Source organism: Elephas maximus, chromosome 19, assembly GCF_024166365.1.
Source record: "Elephas maximus indicus isolate mEleMax1 chromosome 19, mEleMax1 primary haplotype, whole genome shotgun sequence".
In the NCBI taxonomy this organism is placed as follows: domain Eukaryota; kingdom Metazoa; phylum Chordata; class Mammalia; order Proboscidea; family Elephantidae; genus Elephas; species Elephas maximus.
The window spans coordinates 47,437,489-47,457,256 of NC_064837.1; the positions used below are offsets into that span (position 1 = coordinate 47,437,489).

Below are 19,768 nucleotides of genomic sequence, written 5' to 3' on the forward strand. Positions count from 1 at the left end.
CTTAGCGTTTCCTGGTATAAGACCTGGTGTTCTCAAAGACATGTGGTATAAGAATATGGAGAATAAACAGGTAAAGTCATCAGCTAGTTCTGATCCCAGAGAGGTCCTGCTTGGACCATAATTGCTTGTCTTATTTTCTTGTCCTAATTCATTCTAAATGTAGATATTGATAGGTGGCATCTGGGTAGGAACTAGTGTTTCCCCCTAAAAATACTTGCCCAGTAAAGGTCAGTGTGTCATTTCTCCAGCATTTGTGAGAAAAAGAATGGGGATTCCTGTGGTTATTTCTCGCAACCATTTCATCTCCTCCTCTTCTACTCCAAATTAGTTCATTTTAAAGCCAAGTCCATCAAATCTGACAGCTTCATCAAGAAAGAAATATGTAATATATTAGTATGAACACTTAAAAGTTTGATAACGGGAGAAAAAAGCAGTGTGGCTTCTAAACCAGGGAGGCAACCACTTTAACCATATTTGGGTTGTGATACCCGGTGTTACATGAGAAAGAAGGAACTGGTGTGTTTTACCTCATTTTTGTAAAATTTTAGAAGTAAAAGTAGCTTTAGAGAACTAGTAACCGGGGTGTGTGCATGTGTGTGTGTTTAACAGATGTGAAATTATGCCCTAAAGAGGAAAAGTGACTTGCCTAGCTAATTTCTTTCAGAGCTAGGACTAGAGTTCAGGTCTGCCAACTTCTGGTCAAGTGTTTTTTCCATAATTGCTGGTTTACTTACATTTTGTTTAAGGATTGAACCCCCTTTGTAGATGAAATTCTATGTGGAAGCCTAGTAAGTGAAGTAGATAAAGGTAGAGCTTCTCTGGTTATAGTGTCGATGACCCAGAGTGTCTCCTCGAATCTCTGTGTGGGTTACTGCTCTGAGTCATACTGTCTTAGTCATTCACTCAGTAGCCTTTTATTGGGACTGTAAAATGCTGTCAGAAACTGTCTAACATCAGGGAGGCTAATGACCAGGATCAGCCCAAAGCTGATTCGCATGAGGTGGAGGCTGCATACTTCCACTCTCCAACCTTTTTACCCATTCTGGTACTGGCCATCCCTCACACTGTACTCTCTACATTTCTTCTAGGTTTGATAATTTGTTAAAATGGCCACACAGAACTCACAGACTACACTTACAGTTTAGATTATTGCTTCAGGGGATGTGGTGAGACATGAAGCTGAAGATAAAGTTAAGTAGTTTATTAAGGAAGTAACAGGGTGCTACTCAGGATCAGGATCAGGAGGCATGTAGGCAAAGTCTCCCTTTCTCAGTGCAGGGCAGCTCTTTCAATTCAGGCTCTTGGCCACACAGGCCTTCTCTCAGCCCGCTCAGGACAGGCTCCTCTTTGCTCTGCCCTCTGTTATGACAGACTCTGCTGCTGGACTGCTCCTGGGCCTGTCACTGTCTTCATTGTTAACAGCCTGTGTTACAGCTCTTTTAGGAGGTTCTTTGCCTCCTTTTTCTCTGCTTCTTCTTTTTTGCCTTTTCTTGTTTCTGTTGCTTCCTGCTACTTGTCTGAAAAACCTCTGTGGAGCTGGTTGCATATATACACAAACTCCTTTTCAGTTTCAAGGCATGGGTCTTCCACCAGGGCCACAAACTGACCAATCCACTGACCAATCCCTTCGGTAGGCCACAGACACTTCATTTGCACAGTAGGCTCTAGTAACTTCATTTGCATAGTCTATAGTCATTTCATTTACATAATATATTAATCAGTCCCTGCAAGGTGCATACCAATCACAGGACAGGCTGCAGCCCAGGACCAGACAAAAAGTATCAAGTTGTTTATAGCTTACCTAAGAAATGCCAGTCAACCTGGACAAAAGTAACAAACCCTCAGGGATAGAAGACGAGGGCAAAGGTAACTCCTTGGGGTTTAGGGGAAAAATCACTCAAGCTGTTTTTCCAAAGAACCAAAGCAAAAGGCCACATGAAGGAACTCATTTCATCAGAGAGACTTACTGCGTATCAGGGACTCAGCTAGGTACACAATTTAGAAAATCCAGATAATTTTATTCTATGCTTAAGTATTACTTGACTGTATTACAAAAGAAAATATTGATAAAAGAAAAAAGCAGTCAAAGAAGGTGCTTAGGAGGGAAGTGATTCTTGAGTCTTAAAGGATGAGTAGAGTTTAGCCAGAAAGAGTAGAGGGAGGAAGGGCTTCAGAAGTCGAGGATGCAGACTGTGGAAGGGTGCTGATTTGTGAGAAGTTAGACTGGGGTATAGATCATTGTTTGAGGGGATGTGGGGAGAGATGAAACTGAAGGTGTTGGCTGAGGGTTTGAATTTTTTTCCTAGTGATGATGGGAAGGTGTGGAAGTATTTTCGGCAGCAGCAGGAGTGACCTGACTGAATTTGTATTAGAAAGGTCACTCTTAACAGTATGGACAGTAGATGGGGTGTTGCAGTTGAAAATTGAGGGTTTGGACTGGAGCAGTGAGGATGGAGAGTGGAGGATGAATTCAAGAAACACTTAGGAAGTAAAGAGTTTGGTGAATGAGGAAAAGGAAAGAGATTTGAAAGACTGGCTTGGGGGCTTGATTTAAATGAGGTGTAATGCAAGTAATGTGCTTAGCACAATACCTGAGACACAGTAGGGGCTCAGTACATGTTTGCCTCGATGATGATGATACATATAAAGCATCTAACACTATGACTAACATATAGGTACTCAGTAAGAATTAGTGTAGGCCCCCATCATAAGCTTCTGAATAGGAGGGAGACCCATACCCTTCACAGAAGGTAGAATAGGAGAAAAAGAAATAAGAAGAATGATATCAATAATAATTGTATAATTAGGTTAGACAGGCAGAATGCTAGGGGAGGTTATGGCATCCTTATGGAACCCACTTTGACTGAGGTCATTTATCTCAAGCTTGTGATAGAAGGGGAGTATTTGGAGGGAACTTATATTTTCCTCTTCCTTCAGGCAAACACAGTGCAGCCCAAGCTGAGTAGAGATGAACAGCGGGGTCGAGGTGCCCTCTTACAGGACATCTGCAAAGGGACCAAGCTGAAGAAGGTGACAAACATTAATGATCGGAGTGCTCCCATCCTTGAGAGTGAGTCTAAGCTTCATTTCCTAGCCTTGAACCACCAGGATGCCAAGATTGACTTGGAGACTTGGCTGGTTGCTGTTGTTCTTGGGTCCTGAGTGGGAGTTTTGTCCTGGGGTTTCCTTTGGCTCTCTTCCCATCTGCTCATTTAAATACCTTAGAAGTTGCTTCTTGATCTTTACGAAGCATTCTCAAGGTTAAGACTCCATCTCCTATTGTAACTAGATGCTTATTAGGGACACATCCTTGGCTGTTCTCTAAGGAGTCCCCCATATTCCTGGAATCCACTTGGCTAAAGCTAAAGATGGTTTTATAATCGCTACAAGGGTCCATTCCCATAGGCTTCTGCAGAGTTTGCTCACACCTGGGGCCCTGAGCCATTAGCCCCCTTATCATCTGGGACTTGGAAAGGAGAGCCTAGAGAACTCTGCTGAACATTTCTTCATTCCAGTTATCCCTATGCCCTAAATAAGGGAGGATTGACTCCTTGTTCCTTCCGTATTTTCTCTTTCATCACAGTGAAGTTTCATCTCCACACAAAGCTGTGGAACAGAGAGGCTTAGCTTTTTGTAATGGAAAGGCAAAAAGCAAGATTGGTTTGTTTGCAAATTAAAGCCCAGATAGAGGAGGGGTTTCCTCTCAGGATTGATTCAGTCACTGCTTCAGAGCATGTGAAATGAAAACCCTAACGGTATGCCTTCCAGAGCCTAAAGGAAGCAGTGGTGGTTATGGCTCAGGAGCGGCTGCCCTGCAGCCTAAGGGAGGCCTCTTCCAAGGAGGCGTGCCGAAGCTCAGACCTGTGGGAGCCAAGGACAGTTCAGGTACTGGTAAGTACTTTCTTAAGATATTTTCCAAGTGCATTAATTTCTCTCCCCCCACTCCCTTTTTGGTCTTTAAATCTTTTTTTTTTTAATTGTAGTAAGTATATATGTAACAAAATATTGCCATTTCAACATTTTTTTACATACACAATTCCGTGGCATTAATTATGTCCATCATGTTGTTCAGCCATCACCACTGCCGGCTACAGACTTTATCCCACGCTTGTAATGGAAGGGGATGTGGTGAGAGAGGAAGCTGAAGGTGCCCTTCACAGAAGCTCAGCATCCCCTAAACACATGCATTCATTTCTGATTGGTTCCAAGTGGGCCAAATGGGATTGAGCAGTGAGGTAGAAGTGGGAGGAAGGAGGCGTGGGAGCAGGGGAGGAGTGATAAAGTGATAAAGTAGCAAAAGCTGAGGAATTAAATAAAAATGTATTTAAAGTATATAAGTAATATTTGTTAATGGGTCCTGACCCTGCCACTGGATTAAAACCCAGAACTATATAAGAGCTTCCCTTGCTGCCGTGCAGATTGCACTGAGGAGGACAGGTAAAATAGACATACTAACCAACATATACCTAGCTCTGTTGACCCAGTTCTATCTGGTGTATTTATAGAGAGCCTTGCTGGAAAACCAGCCCTGCAAGTCCCGAGCTCTCGAGCTGCTGCCCCAAGGCCTCCGGTGTCTACAGCCAGCACCCGCCCTCAAGATGATACAGACAGCAGTCGAGCCTCACTCCCAGAACTGCCCAGGATGCAGAGACCCTCTTTACCAGACCTCTCCCGGCCTAATACCACCAGCAGTACTGGCATGAAGCACAGCTCCTCTGCCCCTCCTCCCCCACCCCCAGGGCGGCGTGCCAATGCGCCCCCTACACCTCTGCCTATCCACAGCAGCAAAACCCCAGCCTACAACAGAGAGAAACCGTTGCCGCCGACACCTGGACAAAGGCTTCACTCTGGTCGAGAGGGACCTCCTGCTCCACCCCCTGTCAAACCACCTCCTTCCCCTGTGAATATCAGAACAGGACCAAGTGGCCAGTCTCTGGCTCCTCCGCCGCCGCCTTACCGCCAGCCTCCTGGGGTCCCCAATGGACCTTCTAGTCCCACTAATGAGTCAGCCCCAGAGCTGCCACAGAGACACAATTCTTTGCATAGGAAGACTCCAGGTCCTGTCAGAGGCCTAGCACCACCTCCACCCACCTCAGCCTCCCCCTCTCTACAGAGTAATAGGCCACCTCCCCCAGCCCGAGACCCTCCCAGTCGAGGAGCAGGTAAGTGCCTGGAAGCACTTTTTTCCCCCAGGTTATACTGAGAGTTGAGTTTATCTCTTCTCTCCACTCTTTCTCAGAGCTCCCCTTCAGTGATGGAAAAGAATAAGAAGTCATTAATTCATTCAACAGGTTTATTTATTGAATGCCTTTTTATGTGTCAGGCTCTGTTATAGGTATTCAGGAAACAGCAGTAAATAGAAAAGACAAAAAAATTCCTGTTCTCATGGACAAAGAAATAAATTAAATATGTAAATCAACTGTATGTAGTATGCTTTAGAGAAAAACAGTGCAGAGAAAGGGAGTAGGATATACTAGGTGGGGAGGTAATGCTATTTTAATTTGGGGTTGGGAGTAGGGTCAGAGAAAGCCTTACTGATACGGTGACAAATTAGCAGAGACTTAAAGTGATTTAGAGTAAGCTAAGCAGTTCATCTGAGTGAATACTTATTGCAGACACTGGGAATAAAAAATGCAAAGGCCTTGAGCTGGGAGTATCTTGACATATTCTAGGGACAGCTAGGAGGCCATTGTGGGAGGAATAGAATGAGTGAGGAAACAGTGGCAGCAATGGAGGTCTGAAAGCTAGACCTTCATGGGAGAACATTGCAGGACTTTGTAAAGAGTTTGGCTTTTACTCTGTGAGCCACTGGAGAGTTTTGAGAGGTGGAGTAGCATGATTTCATTTATCTTTTAAAAAGATCACTAGCTCCTGTGTTGAGAACAGACTGCAGGAGGGCAAGGCGGGCAAAAGGAAACCACTTGGGATGCTGTTGGAATAAACCAGACAAATGGGTAAGACCACAGCACGTTTGGAGGGGAAGATAGGTGTTCATTTTTGGATAAGTTTGAGCTATTAAAGAGGAGATAATGAATTAGCAGTTGGCTAGTAAACTCTGAAGTTCAGAGAAAAGGTCTGGGCTAGAGAGAGAAATTTGAGTGGTATTGAAAACTACTGTGTGCTGGATGAGATCACCTAGGGAGTGTTTATAGACAGAGAAGAGGCCTGAGGTCTGGGAGAACCTACGTTAGAGGTAAGAGAGATGAGGCGTATGCAGCCTAGGAAACTGAGAAGGAGCTTCCAGTGAGGAATGGAGGAGGAAAACCGAGAGTGTCCTAGAAGCTAATGAAAGTCTTTCAGGGAAGATGGAGTGATCAGCTGTGTCCAGTGCTGCAGATAAGTCATGTAAGTTGAAGACTGAAAATTGACATTGGTCTTAGCAACATGGGAGTCATTTTTGGGATCTCCAAGTAACACAGGACCTTTTTGAGTAATTTCAGTGGAGCGGTGGAGGGTGAAGGTGAAAGCTTAATTGGAGTGGGTTCAGGCAGGGGTAGGATGAGAGGAATTGGAGGTGGCACTGCAGAAATCTCTTGCATTGTGCTGTGAAGGGAGACAGATAATGGAGTGGTTCTGGAAGAGGATGTGGGGCCGAGGGTCCCTTACTACCACCCTCCTCCACTTCTCTCCTCATTCCCCACCCTTGTTTGTATGTTGTTGTTGTTGTTGTTACGGGCCGACGAGTCGGTTCCAACTCATAGCGACCCTATGCACAGCAGAACGAAACACCGCCCAGTCCTGAGCCATCCTTACAGTCGTTGTTATGTTTGAGCTCATTGTTGCAGCCACTGTGTCAATCCACCTCATTGAGGGTCTTCCTCTTTTCCGGTGACCCTGTACTCTGCCAAGCATGATGTCCTTCTCCAGGGACTGATCCCTCCTGACATGTCCAAAGTATGTAAGATGCAATCTTGCCATCCTTGCCTCCAAGGAGCATTCTGGCTATACTTCTTGTAAGACAGATTAATTTGTATACTGATGGAATAATCTAGTAGGAAAAAAATTGATTCAGGAGAGAGGAGAAACAAATTGCTTGACTAATGTGCTTGAGTAGGTAAGAGGGAATGGAATCTGATTTATAGGTAAGGAATTGGCCTGAGACGGGAACACAGATAGTTCCTCCATGGTAACAGGAAGAAAGGCAGAACATTCAGAGAAGCAAGTGTGTAGGTGGATGTAGTGGTAGGAGCTTATGGAGAGTTTCTTCTGATTTGGTTCTATTTTCTCAGTGTAATAGAAAGAAAGACCATCAGCTGGCAATGAGGTGAGGCGAGGAGATACGAAGAGAGAAAAGAAGAGGTGAAATGGTCATCTGGGAGTGTGGGAGAGTGGCTGGACTAGGGAAATGTGGCAGGTTGCCAGCAGCACAAAAAACCCACTTGAGATTAGGGGCCATACGTTTACAGTGAGATTAACCAGTATGGTGTGCACTCAGCCGTGCGTTTGCAGGTGCAGAGTAGGTGCAGAGTTGTATTTAACCAGGCAGGGCCAGCGTATTTTAGGCATGTGGGATTAAGGGAGAGAGGGAAAGGGGAGTGATTGTTATAATGGGCTCTGGAACCTAAACTGGTTAAGGAGGAAATTAAAGGATGTGAGCTTCTTCCAAGGAACCCTAGAAAAGGTAAAAGAAGTTGTGTAATCTTTCTAAAAAAACAGATTGACTGAAATTCGAGAGTAAAACAGCTCCCGGGGGCTTTCTTAGACTCAGGAATTTTGGCTCCCTTATTCTTGTGTCGGAAACCCTGGTGGCGTAGTGGTTAAAGTGCTATGGCCGCTAACCAAACGGTCAGCAGTTCGAATCCGCCAGGTGCTCCTTGGAAACTGTGGGACAGTTCTACTCTGTCCTCTAGGGTCGCTATGAGCCGGTGGCACTGGGTTTGGTTTTTCTTTTTATTCTTGTATCTACATAAGCCCTGGCTGCTAAACAGAAGGTCAGCTGCTTGAACCCACCAGCTGCTCAGCAGGAGAAAACTGTGGTAGTCTGCTTCAGTAAAGATTTACGGCCTTGAAAACCCTAAGACTCTGGACTATAGGGTCGCTGAGTCAGAATCTGGATGGCAGTTGGTTTGGTTTGGTTTTGACGTTCTTGTTACCATTGGATTTTGAGCCACACCCTCTGTAAATGGCTTTTGAGCTTTTAAACAATCAGCCCCTGCAGGTGTAGAACAATGGTAAAGAAGTTATGTCATCAGGAAGCCTTAAAAGCCCTTTTAGCCGGGCTCCTTGGATACTTAGAGATTTGTCCTTCGGGAGCTGGCAGTCTAACATGGGGTAGTCAAACAAGTATCCTGATACATTCCTGACCCCTGTCTCCCTAGCTCTAGTCCTAAGGATATAGTCCTAAAATGGTCCTTAATTGTGCAAAGTTCAGGTTTTAATTTTTTTTTCTTTCTTAATCTGTGTTAATTTATTATTGCAACAGCTTGGGAACATCCCATTCCTTGTTTTTCACACAGTTATAAAGAATGGTTTGAATGAGGGTGGTATTTTCACACATGAAAACATTTATTCCCCACAGGGAAAAGAAACAATTCAGGAGAATCGATTGACCCAGGGAACACATTTGAATGACATTATGTATCTGTAAGTAGGAGCCTTGATGGCCCAGTGCTTAAAGTGCTTGTCTGCTAACCAAAGGTTGGCGGTTCCAGCCCATCAGCCCCTCCACGGAAGAAAGATGTGGCGGCCTGGTTCCGTAAAGATTTAAAGACTTACAGCCTTGGAAACCCGACACAGGGTCACTATGAGTCAGAATTGACTCATTGGCAATGGGTTTTCCGTCTACATATCTGTAAAGGGCAGATAGTAAATATTTTTGACGTTGCTGCCGATGTGACTACTCAACCCTTAACTTAGGGATTTTTTAAAAGACCCGTTATCTGAGCAGAGCCCATGTCTTTTCCTACCATGTTCAGAAATAAAAGTAGAGAAAAATGCAATATCTGTGGGCTGAGCTGAGTAGCTTTAAATGTCTGTGGACTTCTTGCTTCCCACTTCTCGTTCTTTTTCTGTGGTTTCTTGAGAAAAGTTTGAAGTTATGAGCCTTGTTTTTCTGTCTGTTAGCCATCATCAACTTTGCTTTCCGTATCAGTAACCAGAGCAGTAATTAAAGAGTCACACACTGGGAAAAAGTGAGATATTTTAGTCAGAGGTCTTTTCAGTATTGGCTGTATTTGTTGTGTGGCCTTGAGCAGGCCACTCTGGTTCTTTGAGTTTGTTTCCTTATTTGTGCAATTGTGTTAATAGTACTTTCAGAGGTGGTTGTAAAATCAAAAGTAGATGTAGAAATCTTATAAACTATAGTGTACTGATAAATTGTTAGTGGTTTCCGGCAAAGGGCTTCCAGGTAGTTCATGGACTTATCTCTGTAATTAAATCGTATCATGACAATATTATGTAATACACATTTGCTTCTGTGTGAATTATTTACATGTGAAAGGGTACAGGGTGTCCATCCTCCCAGTCTTCTCAGAGACCAAAAAACCTGCGTATTGGAGTCAGAACTGACAACACAGCGACTGGTTTACTAGTGTTAGAAGTCCAGGCTCCGAAAGTTAAGTTTTTACTCTGACGGTTTCAATTTCATATCTGTAAAATGGGGATAAAAATACCCATCTCAAAGTGTTATTGTATGGGTTAAATTAAAAAAATATTGTAGGCAAAAAAAAAAAAAAAAAAAACTTGGATATTGGTACATAGTTTTTTCCCGAATTTTCCCTTTGCAGAGTAAAAAATGGCCCTTTTTAAAGGGATTTTTTTTTTTTTTTTTAAGAAGACTTGATACCATCATGCTTTCCTCAGAATCAGGGTTATCTTGGATTTTAAAAAGGCTATTTCCCACCCCAGGGCTTCATTTGTGAACTGGTTGTTTCTTAGGTCCATTGGGTCTCTGTCACTTGAAACAGTATTAAAACTGGATCTGACAAGGAGCTCAGAAACTCATTGGAGATAGCAGAACCTGGTTGGGATGACCCTCCTTAAGAAAAGGAGCTGAAGGAGCTGAACAGGTCACTCTTGCCCTTGCTCTATTTTGCCAGCCCAGGTTGGCTCTCATCACTGCCACCTGCCCAGCGTCTAGCTGATGTCCTTTTGAGCCTACCTAACACAGTCCACCTTACTCTCCTTGGCCTTGTCCTAGGAGTAGATATACTCAGAAAAAATTTTGAAACTGACCTGAAAGAGCTTTGGTTTGGGCAGATACGGAATGAAAACAAGGCTCAGAGATGCGGTGGGAGATGTTAAGGCGATTTTAGTAACTGCCCCTAATGGATCCTGTTTGTTTTTAAACAGACCTTGAAAAGAATAAGGGAGAGTTGACATTCTGAGTCTGTCTTATGGGAAGTGAAAACTAACATTTATTGGGCCTACTGTGCCAGACCCCTTCCCTGTATGTGAATATCATTCCATTACTATGTTACATACTTAACTACAGTCACTCTACTGAAATTCCGACAGTAATTCAGGAGGAATAATGAATATACTTTTATTACTAAAACAATGTTGCCTGTTATGCTGAGTAGTCTTTCCATGTACTATTTAGGGGTATTCGGCACTGCCTCGGCACCAAAAGACACACTTCTGACTCCCTGAGTTGTAAATCTAGTTGGGGAGATACGATACATACAACTTGAGGTAGTTATGAAAAGTAATGTAGTAGGGGTAGTGAAGAGAGTAAGAGTGTGCTGGGTCTGTTTTTATTAGTCTGTAACCTTAGATAACCTGTCAGAGTCCCAGTTTCCTCATTTGTGGGGGTGATACCACATACTTTCCAGGGGTGGTTGTAAGAATTTTTTAAAAATTTAAAGCATATAAAGGCCTAGCACAGTGCCTAGACTATAACTGATGGCCAGTAAATCATAACTGCTATTATTATTATTTAATGCAAAGCGTTTAAACATATCAGAACCCATTCCATTGATATTGTCATTGGGACACTTTATACCTAACCCACTGATGTTGCTGTTTCTTCACACTTGATTCTACTTGGTGGCAAGTTTTGGTCTTTTAAGGGTGGATTTGATTTTTGCAAATGTCCAAAAAGCAGAGTCAGACCTAGTGTATGTATGTGTGTATATATACACACACATTTATATGAATATTTTTCTTGGTGGCGGTGAGGCAACTTCAGAAATGAAATACGACTATCATGAAATGATATTTATGGGTCTGGTAATTCCAAAAGAGCCAATCCCAATTTTTCTTGAGTGATGAGAGTATCATTGGAGAAGAAAAACTTCCAGGGTGAACATTGGTTAGCTTCCTACTACGTATATTTTGAAAATTACTCATTTTAATCTGTACTACTAAGTGCCAGAGTCTCTGTATGCTGTGGAGAAGCTAAGGAGGAGGGGATCAGAATAGAGTGGGCTGGTTTGGGAAAGTCTTGAAAAGATGGAACTTTAGTTGAACCTTGAAGGATAGGTACGATTTGGTAATAGGGTGAGGGATGGCATTTCAGAGTACTGAGAGGGAAGTCACAAGAGCAAAATTACATGTAATTCAGTTTATTGAGCAAACATTGATTACCTACCACAGGCTGTATGTTTGGTTGTGCTTGGGAACACAGATGAATGACACTGCTCTGCCTTTAAGGAGTATGAAGTACACTGGGGGAGAGGCACATTTAATGACTAATCCTAATAGAGTGGTGGGATGTGCACAGGCTGCAGTGGAAATGCAGAAGAGGGGATTTGAGACTTTATGAGGTAGGAAATGCAAAGCCCTTGAAAAAATTTGAGCAAGTATTTTAGGGAGATTAGTGAGTTGGTGATGTCCAGAATGGAGGGGTTAGAGATTGAACGGAGGGCAAACATCTGGGAGTCTTTTGCAGTAGACGAGACTAAATATGAGAAAGCCCTGAATTAGAATTGTGGAGGAAGGCATGAAAAAGCAGGAAAAAAAGTCATCAAGAATTCGTAGGGTTCTTGACAGACTTGTCGTGAGGAATGAAAAAGTCATACTTTTATTCTGAACCTTGGCATCTGGGAGACTGGTGATGCTGTTAAAGAAATAGGGATGAAGGAGAGGGTGAATATGATATTTAATGGCACCCAGAGGTTTTCACAGCCTGGTTCTTTGGCAAAGCACCAGGGTACTCTTTTACCCCATGTCTCTCAAATCCCTCTACCCCTCGCTATCTGCCCATTCAAGCCTAACTACTTTGGATTTTGATTGCAGCTCCTCCACCCCCGCCACCCATGATTCGAAATGGTGCCAGGGATGCTCCTCCCCCCCCACCACCATACCGAATGCATGGGTCAGATCCCATGAGCCGAGGAAAGCCCCCACCTCCGCCCTCAAGGACGCCAGCTGGGCCACCTCCTCCTCCACCACCCCTGAGGAATGGCCACAGAGATTCTATTACCACTGTCCGATCTTTCTTGGGTGAGTAGCTAGCAATTTAAGTCACCTAGTTCCTGTACTGAGTTTGCTAACTCCAGTGGTCTAGGGTTATCGCTTTGAAGATATGTCCTCAGTGTGGAAACGCTTGGAATTTGATTGAGCCACACTCAGAAAATTTGAGCTGCCTTTTAGAGGGGCCATGGAAAGTGGGGATGGAGGCCATCAGATGGCTATCCCAACTGTGTTGTAGAGCTAAATGAGGGTAACTTGGGTCAAAAGGGAATTATCTGGCCAAAGGTCTCATTAGCTGGAGACAGGTACTCCTATTTTAGGTTATTTTTTTCCAATTTGTGGATTCAGTTCAGTTGGCTTCCCATGGTGGCAGTCTCTAAGAGGACCCAGTTATTGAAACACAGGACTGTTTTTTTCTGCTCCTGTCCAAACAGCTGCGCTTCTTTTCTGTTTTGTGCCTGAATTTTGGTGGAAAGGTTTTAAGAATCAGCCCAAGGGTTCACTCCTTAATTTGAAGAGCCTCTGAGCATGTGCAGCACGTAGGGTGATGCGGTCCCTGTTCGCAGGGACTGTGGTTTATGAGGTGAGGCAGGCCTGGCAGTACTTCAGAATGCACAGGAGGCTGGGAAGTGGGAGTTATATGATACAGAGGTCTCTGGGAGCACGAGGAACGGGGATATGAATAGTCTGTTCTTTTTCAGATGATTTTGAGTCAAAATATTCCTTCCATCCAGTAGAAGACTTTCCTGCTCCAGAAGAATATAAACACTTTCAGAGAATATATCCCAGCAAAACAAATCGAGGTGAGACGAGTAGTAATGAATGCTCCTCCATACTGCACAGAATGTCGAATTTGTACATTTTCTTGGATGAAATTTGCTTCTCCTTACCTTTGTTTTATTAAAACAAAACAACAACAAAACCCAGTTCCCCAAATGTAAAGACTAACTTAAAGGGTCTGTCTCTTATTTCAAGAATTTTGGGTTATTCAGGGTCTGGTGGGTGACCTTCGTGTATGTGTGTGCATGTGTTTGGTTTTTTTCAGCTGCCCGTGGAGCACCACCTCTGCCACCCATTCTCAGGTGAAGCCTGGCTTGATCCTGTTCCTCAGGAAAAGGATGGACCTTCTCTTCTTCTCAGATGGTCCCTTTCATTCCCCTGAAACCTGCATGAGAGCTCCTGATGTGTTTCTCCAGTGCAAACAACCCCCAGACTCCAAGTGTTCTCCCAGCTCACCTCCATCTATGCATCTTGTCTCTGGACTTGGTGACCGGACTCTCTATCTTGGCAGTAGGGTCTCAAACCCTGCATTCATCCCTCCTCTAGCAGCCCTGCTAGCCAGATGAGGAAGAAGCTTCCATGTCTCCTGCTTTCCTCTTGGGGAAAGGTGCCTTGTTGTGATGAGTTAACTCATTGTTGGGGCAGGGTAGAGAATGGTACTCCTACCTCCTCCTACCCACTGTGGGGGAAGCTTGGCAGATATATTGTATTTCATCATTTAGGAGGCTGACATGGCCAAGACTTCTGGGGGGTGGGGTGGGCATTTTCAGTGAAACAGGAAAGGAGTTTGCAGACAGGTGATCTGTTTTAAAGGTCAGGTTTGGAAAAAGGGCAAGGAAATGGTTCTACTTTATTTTTAGGGGTGTTTTTTGTTCTGTTCTCTCCCCCCTCCCAGGGGTAAGTTGGATATAAACACTAAATACTAATCAATTGAACTAAACATCTAATAAAAAGAGAGGCGAGGGTAAAATAAACTGGGGATCCTTCTAGAAATAGTCAGTTCCTCTACAGCAAAGGGACCAGGAGCTATTTGAATCCTCTGGGACTCCCTGCCCTATTTCCTCAGGGTACTGAGGCTGAGGGATGTTTTTCCTCTCCCTAATTCCTAGCCCCTCAACAGAAAAGTTGCCTTTTTTGTGGGGGGAGAGGGGACATCATTCATTCCTAACTCACAAACCTCAAAAACCTCTGCTGGGAGTTGGAAGATAGGGCCTAGGCCTTGGCCTTGACCTTAACCTTGACCCCACCTCAGCCTTTCTGACTGGTCCTGAAGGCCAGTGGCTCCTTCAGTCCTTTCCAGAAAACTTCAACCCCGGTGGGTGCTCCAGCATGACGAAGAAGTACCTCATGGAAGGGACTGTCTCTGCAGGGCCACAAAAGACTTTTAACTTATACCTGCTTGTTTGGAAGTTCACAGCCCATCAGACTGAGCAGGCTTTTCTGTTCCTTCCTGCACCACCCTCACCTTCCCAAGACTACTACAAGGGTTAACACACAGCAGAATAGACAAGGGTAAGGCAGGGAGTAGAAGCTTAATGAGGGTAGTCAGGGATCCCTGCATGCCAGGAAGCACAAAGATGTTAGTGAGATGTGCCTCAGTCTAATGGATATTCCTTGGCAGCCAGCAGTACGTGTTTCTTCATCTTCCAGACCCTGGTTAAAGAGCAAAGAGAAAACGGGTTTCCAATCTAGGTAGGAACAGAGCTTAAGCGATGAGACGGGGACTACCCTTTCTCCAACAGAAAGATGGGGCTCCTGGGTTCCACATACCAGATGGTTTGGTTTGCTACAGCTGTTGCCTTGTGACTGTTCCTTGAAATGGATGGGGAAAGTTAGTTAAAAATTTTCACTGGCCATAGCACAGGTTTAAATTCCTTAGGTACCGTCCCAGCCTTTTGGATCACAGGCTAAGGATCTGTGCATGTTGCCAGGTGAAATCCAAGTCTTCCCAGTGCTAGGTGAAGGAGGGCCCTGGTTGGGTTTTCTGTATGGAGTCTGCTGTCCTTTTCCATCCCCTGGACCACACTGACTCTTGGGACAAACCATGATTAGGTCAGTCACCAGACTTTTTCTAATCATTCATCTTTATCATTCTTATTTTCAAATCTGTTAGCAGTTATCTCTTAGAAGTATCCCCAGCATCCTAAAGTAACTGGAGCTGAGAGAGAGACACTAGTAGAGGGAAAGGTAGAGGGGAAAAGGACAGAGTACAAGAGTCGATAGTGCAGCCGGGTTCCAGGGTAGATGCTGACAAGTTACTGAACTTTGACTGTGAAGTCTTCCCATTTATTTTTGAAATGGGAATTGATGCCTTTTGTACAATGTTATCAAAGTGTGTCTTTTTTTCCCTATACTCAAAGCATCAAGATAAGTATCACAAGTAAAAGCCAAACCCCAGCTTTTTGTTGGGGCTGATATTGTCCTCTCCTCTGCCTGCTGCCCCTCATATCCTTCAGCATTTGGACTGTGTCACATGGGTATTGATTGTGTTGTATCAGCCTCATGAAAAAGGGCCTGGGCCTAGATCTAGTCAGAAGAGTTTTCTTTTTCAGAGCACGGTGATGACACAGTACCTATTTAAATATTTTTGCCTTATACACTATTTGGTCTCACTGTTAATAACAGATTTATTATCATGTATATTTACTATTGAAGATTGGGAATGTGATCCTCATAGTTAGTGATCTATTTTGTATGTTGTAAAAAGCTTGTAATACAGGTTTAAGGTGGGCTGGCTGCAAGAGCACTAAAACTTCTCACCTTTTAAACTGCTCTTTTTATCTGCTTGTGGGACTGTCGTCTCTTCAGTGGAAGATTGGGTGGTCTCATGTTGAGGCTGTTGCCCAGTCCCATTAACTCCCTTGTCCCCTCCCAAAGGAAGAGACATTGCCCAAGTAAGCGTCAGGAAGCTGTGTTAAAAGCCCTTGTGCTTGTGTTGGGTTTTGTGGTGTTTTTCCCTAGTGGGAAAAACTTCATAGTTGTTTCTTACTGCTCTGTCTGGTAAGCAGGGTGGTGGCCTCCAGGTTTTTAAATGAGCTAAATGTCACTCTTCCCTCTCCCTGGTCATCAAACCTGGACCAAAGCACTTTGATATTCCAGGTGTGGTTTTCTCCAGCTACTGCACAAAGCCCCGTCGCTTCCATAGCCTGGGTCCGCAGAGTGAGAATTCTACCCCACCTGATGGATGTGAGGCTGCTCCATCCCAGCCCTCCCAGCTAGCAAAGACAAGGAGACTAGTCACTGGCCATTGCACTGGGGGAGTCTTCTCACCCCACGGCCTCCCAACTTGAAACCCAGATTTACCTCCAGGGAGAGGTGAGAAAAAAATTGTAAATAGACTTGCTACAGAGCAACTCAGGGTTGGGGTGTGTTTGTATTCTCCTGATCACTTGAAATAATCTGTAGGCTGAGTGCTTATGGGAGTGGGGGAGAAGTATGACTCCAGGGTTCTGCCCTTCTGCAAAGCTCTAGGGGGTAGAGTATAGGACATCTGAGGCTCTTTAATGGCACTACATTGAGCTGTGTCCTTCTGGAAGCCTGACCTGCAGTCAACTGCAAATCTAATTCTTCACATTCCAGTCGAAGTTTTTCTTTCCCTATTGAATCTCAGTCCCTGGCTGTGTGGTCAAGCTGGCTTTCTGCCAGCCACCCTTTAGGGAATGGGAGGGGAGAGAGGAGGGCCATTACAACTCTGCCTTTACGACTCATCTCCTAAAAACAAAATGAAACAAAACAATCACCTTCAAAAACCTATTTAAAAAAAAAAAGCTGTTTAACTAAAGGCAGAGTTTGGTTCCATTTAACTCCACGTTCATTGTGCCTTTACTTGTGTTAGCGTTCTGTGCTTTCGTCCTCTCTTCCTCTTTGAAGCAATTAAAATCTTCCTTAATAACTGCTGTTTTCTTCTTTCTGCTTCTGTTTCTGACAACCTAGTGGGTTCCCTCTCTTGTCTTAAATTTCATTCCATGGTGGCCGAGGGGCCTAGACTTTTTTCTTAATTTCTTCTAACCTTTGTCTTTTCCCAGGGTGACCAGCATGGAAGTCACAGTCAACACTGAATAAAAGACTAGAATGACATGTGTGAAGTGTGTGTGTGTGTCTGTACGTGGATCAATTAAAAAATAATTTATTGTATGATTTATTTCGGAGTTATATTCAGATTACAGTGCTCCTTCCAAATAGCATTGATTCCCTTAATTCCCCCCACCCCCCAAGAGGTATAATCTAGTCTCAGGTTGAATTCTTTGGTACTTTTCTTCCTTCTAAATGCCGTGCAGTTTAATTAAATCTTACTTAAAACAAAACTGTGTACTCTTGTCTGGAATACTGCCTCAAGTGGTGGCTGAGAGAGGGGACAAAATCTGTTGCCTTATATCCAGGTTAGTGTAGTGGTTTCACTCCAGGCCCCCAGAAAGTAGATGTACTGACTTGGGCAGAAGCACCTGAAACATCCCAAGTGTTTTTTCTCTTCCCCTTTTGCTCTACTGTGAAAATCATAGTTGTTGTTAACCAGGCTGACCAGGTGATTCTGATAGAATTGGACGTTATTTTTTGCCACCTAACTCCCCTTTGCCCTTGACTTCCGGTACCCAGGAGGCCCTCCGTGTCCTCTCCTGAGAGCCCTTTTTATGATTCTTCCTACCTGTGTTGCGTAACAGGTTCTTAGACTGAAGAGCAGAAGAAAAGATATGGGGGCAGAGCACACAGACCGTGTGTGTCTGTTTTTATGTGGGTGTTGACTGTTGCCCTTCACTGCTTTTTAGTTGAACCCTTAGCTCGCTTTCTGGAACTTTGACTTTAGGTGTAAAAATTCAACCAGGCTATCTCTGCTTGCTGTGGTCAGCTGACATCGTAACCACTGAGCTCAACTTGCACTTTCATCACTAGCAAAGGTCTTGAATTTATTTCCCATACTGATTCATAATGGGTGTGTGTATGAATCATGCACATAATTAGAAATAAAAACCTTTGAGGGTTGGGGAGGGAGGGGAAGAGAGCCCTCCTTTCATTTTCATCCATACTTACTGGATTGGCTGAATTTCTGATTATTTGACCTAACATTGTTATTAATATGATTAATAAACTACCTATTTATTGATTTAATTGTTCTCCTGTGACTTTAAATGGTGTTCAGATGGAGCGTAATGACCCTCAACTTCCTAACCCTCCAAGCTTTATTGGGACGGTATTTGTGTGATGTGTGTGTAGACATGTGCACACACTCACACAAAAGGGTGCCAGACAAATCTTTCCAGTATGATTTGATTCCACCTCCATGATACTGTGTGAGTTAGCAGGTGATAAGGACACTCGTTTGCTCACTAATTACTGAGGCATAGGTCCTTATGGTGAGTGTGCCTCTTATTTCCCTGCCCAGCTCAGCCACAAACTGCAGCTCATTACAAGGAAGCTGCCTGTCCTTGACTTCCTAGTGCTCTGCAAACATAGGTAAGAGAATTAAAATGTCTCAGAGTCTGGACCGCCCCAGAGGACAACTCTAGGAAAATGCTTTGCCTCTGACATCACTGGAGCCCAGTCTAGTTAGCTTTGTACATAACTGAATTAATTCTTCGCTCATAGGCTTAGGAGTGTGTGCATGTGAGATTTAAAGGACTATATGCTATCCAACTACAAAAATTCATGCAAAGGGTGGATGCCCTCTTGGCAGGAGCGTCATTTCCATTCCTTCTTTCAGCAAGTATTTTCTGCATGCTTACTCAGTGCTAAGCATCCACAAGATGAAGATGAGTAGAGCACACCTCTGCCATCAAAGAGCTCATAGTCTAGAAGACTTGCAAATAGCTACCTAAAGAAACCTATGCAGGGTATTGAAAGGCTTTAGGGAAGTTAGCCAGGGAAGGAGGATGGAGCAGCATCCCGGACAGAGGAAACAGCATGCACAAAGGCACAGAAGTTTGAAACGGTGGTGGTGGTGTGTGCATGATGTACTGACATATTACAAAGGGCAAGCTTCAAGTAGGTAACCTAGAGCCCTTTCGATCCTGACATTCCGTAATTCTACCAGCTTCCACAGTGGTCATTCACTCTTGTAGGATTTTCTTTAGTGCTATATTTCCTGGTGTCTGTTTTCATAGGCTCCAACATGCACATTAAGTACTCATAGGCTCCTTTGCTGCCTATGTCCCACTGTAATGGGGTAGGTTGTACTCTACCACCATCTCTTAAAGTTGGCTGGGCACACCTTAGCATTTCAGATTATTTAAGGACAATTTTCTAGGTGTCCAGTTTATAGTAATAGAAGCAGTGAAGGTTGCTTCCTGGGTTCTATTACCCTATTAAAGAGACCAGAAATGCCCACTGGTCTACAGCTTCTATTGTATGTAACTCTTGCATTCATGGCAGGCTGCTTTCCTCTTGTTTCCGCTGCTAGAAAAGCCTGCCCCTTCACCATCTCTTCCTAATTAGAAGACCATTTTAGAACATTGTCTAATCTTCCCTCTGTGATTAAGTGGTCAAGAGTTTGACCTCTTGGGTTCAAATCCAGCTCTTCCACTTACTAGTGTGACTTTGGGCAGGTTTGCTCAACTGCCTCTACTTCAGTTTCCTCATATGTAAAATGGAAATAATACTAACTTCTTGGGGTGGTTGTGAGAGAGGATTAACGTGATATAGG

The 19,768-nt window shown here is 43.9% G+C and overlaps 1 protein-coding gene across 3 annotated transcripts in view; it reads left to right on the forward strand.

Annotated features, from left to right (window-relative positions):
• The window catches only part of WIPF2 (WAS/WASL interacting protein family member 2), a 40,805-nt gene extending 22,035 nt beyond the window's left edge, over positions 1 to 18,770 (forward strand). For all 3 annotated transcript variants that reach the window (XM_049859862.1, XM_049859865.1, XM_049859863.1), the window contains exons 3-8: positions 2,938 to 3,070; positions 3,769 to 3,891; positions 4,506 to 5,162; positions 12,178 to 12,384; positions 13,056 to 13,157; positions 13,400 to 18,770. In XM_049859862.1, the coding sequence (XP_049715819.1) occupies positions 2,938 to 3,070; positions 3,769 to 3,891; positions 4,506 to 5,162; positions 12,178 to 12,384; positions 13,056 to 13,157; positions 13,400 to 13,440 (1,263 nt within the window). In that variant the 3' untranslated portion in view covers positions 13,441 to 18,770. The remainder of the gene's footprint in view (positions 1 to 2,937; positions 3,071 to 3,768; positions 3,892 to 4,505; positions 5,163 to 12,177; positions 12,385 to 13,055; positions 13,158 to 13,399) is intronic.
• Positions 18,771 to 19,768: the final 998 nt, after the last annotated feature.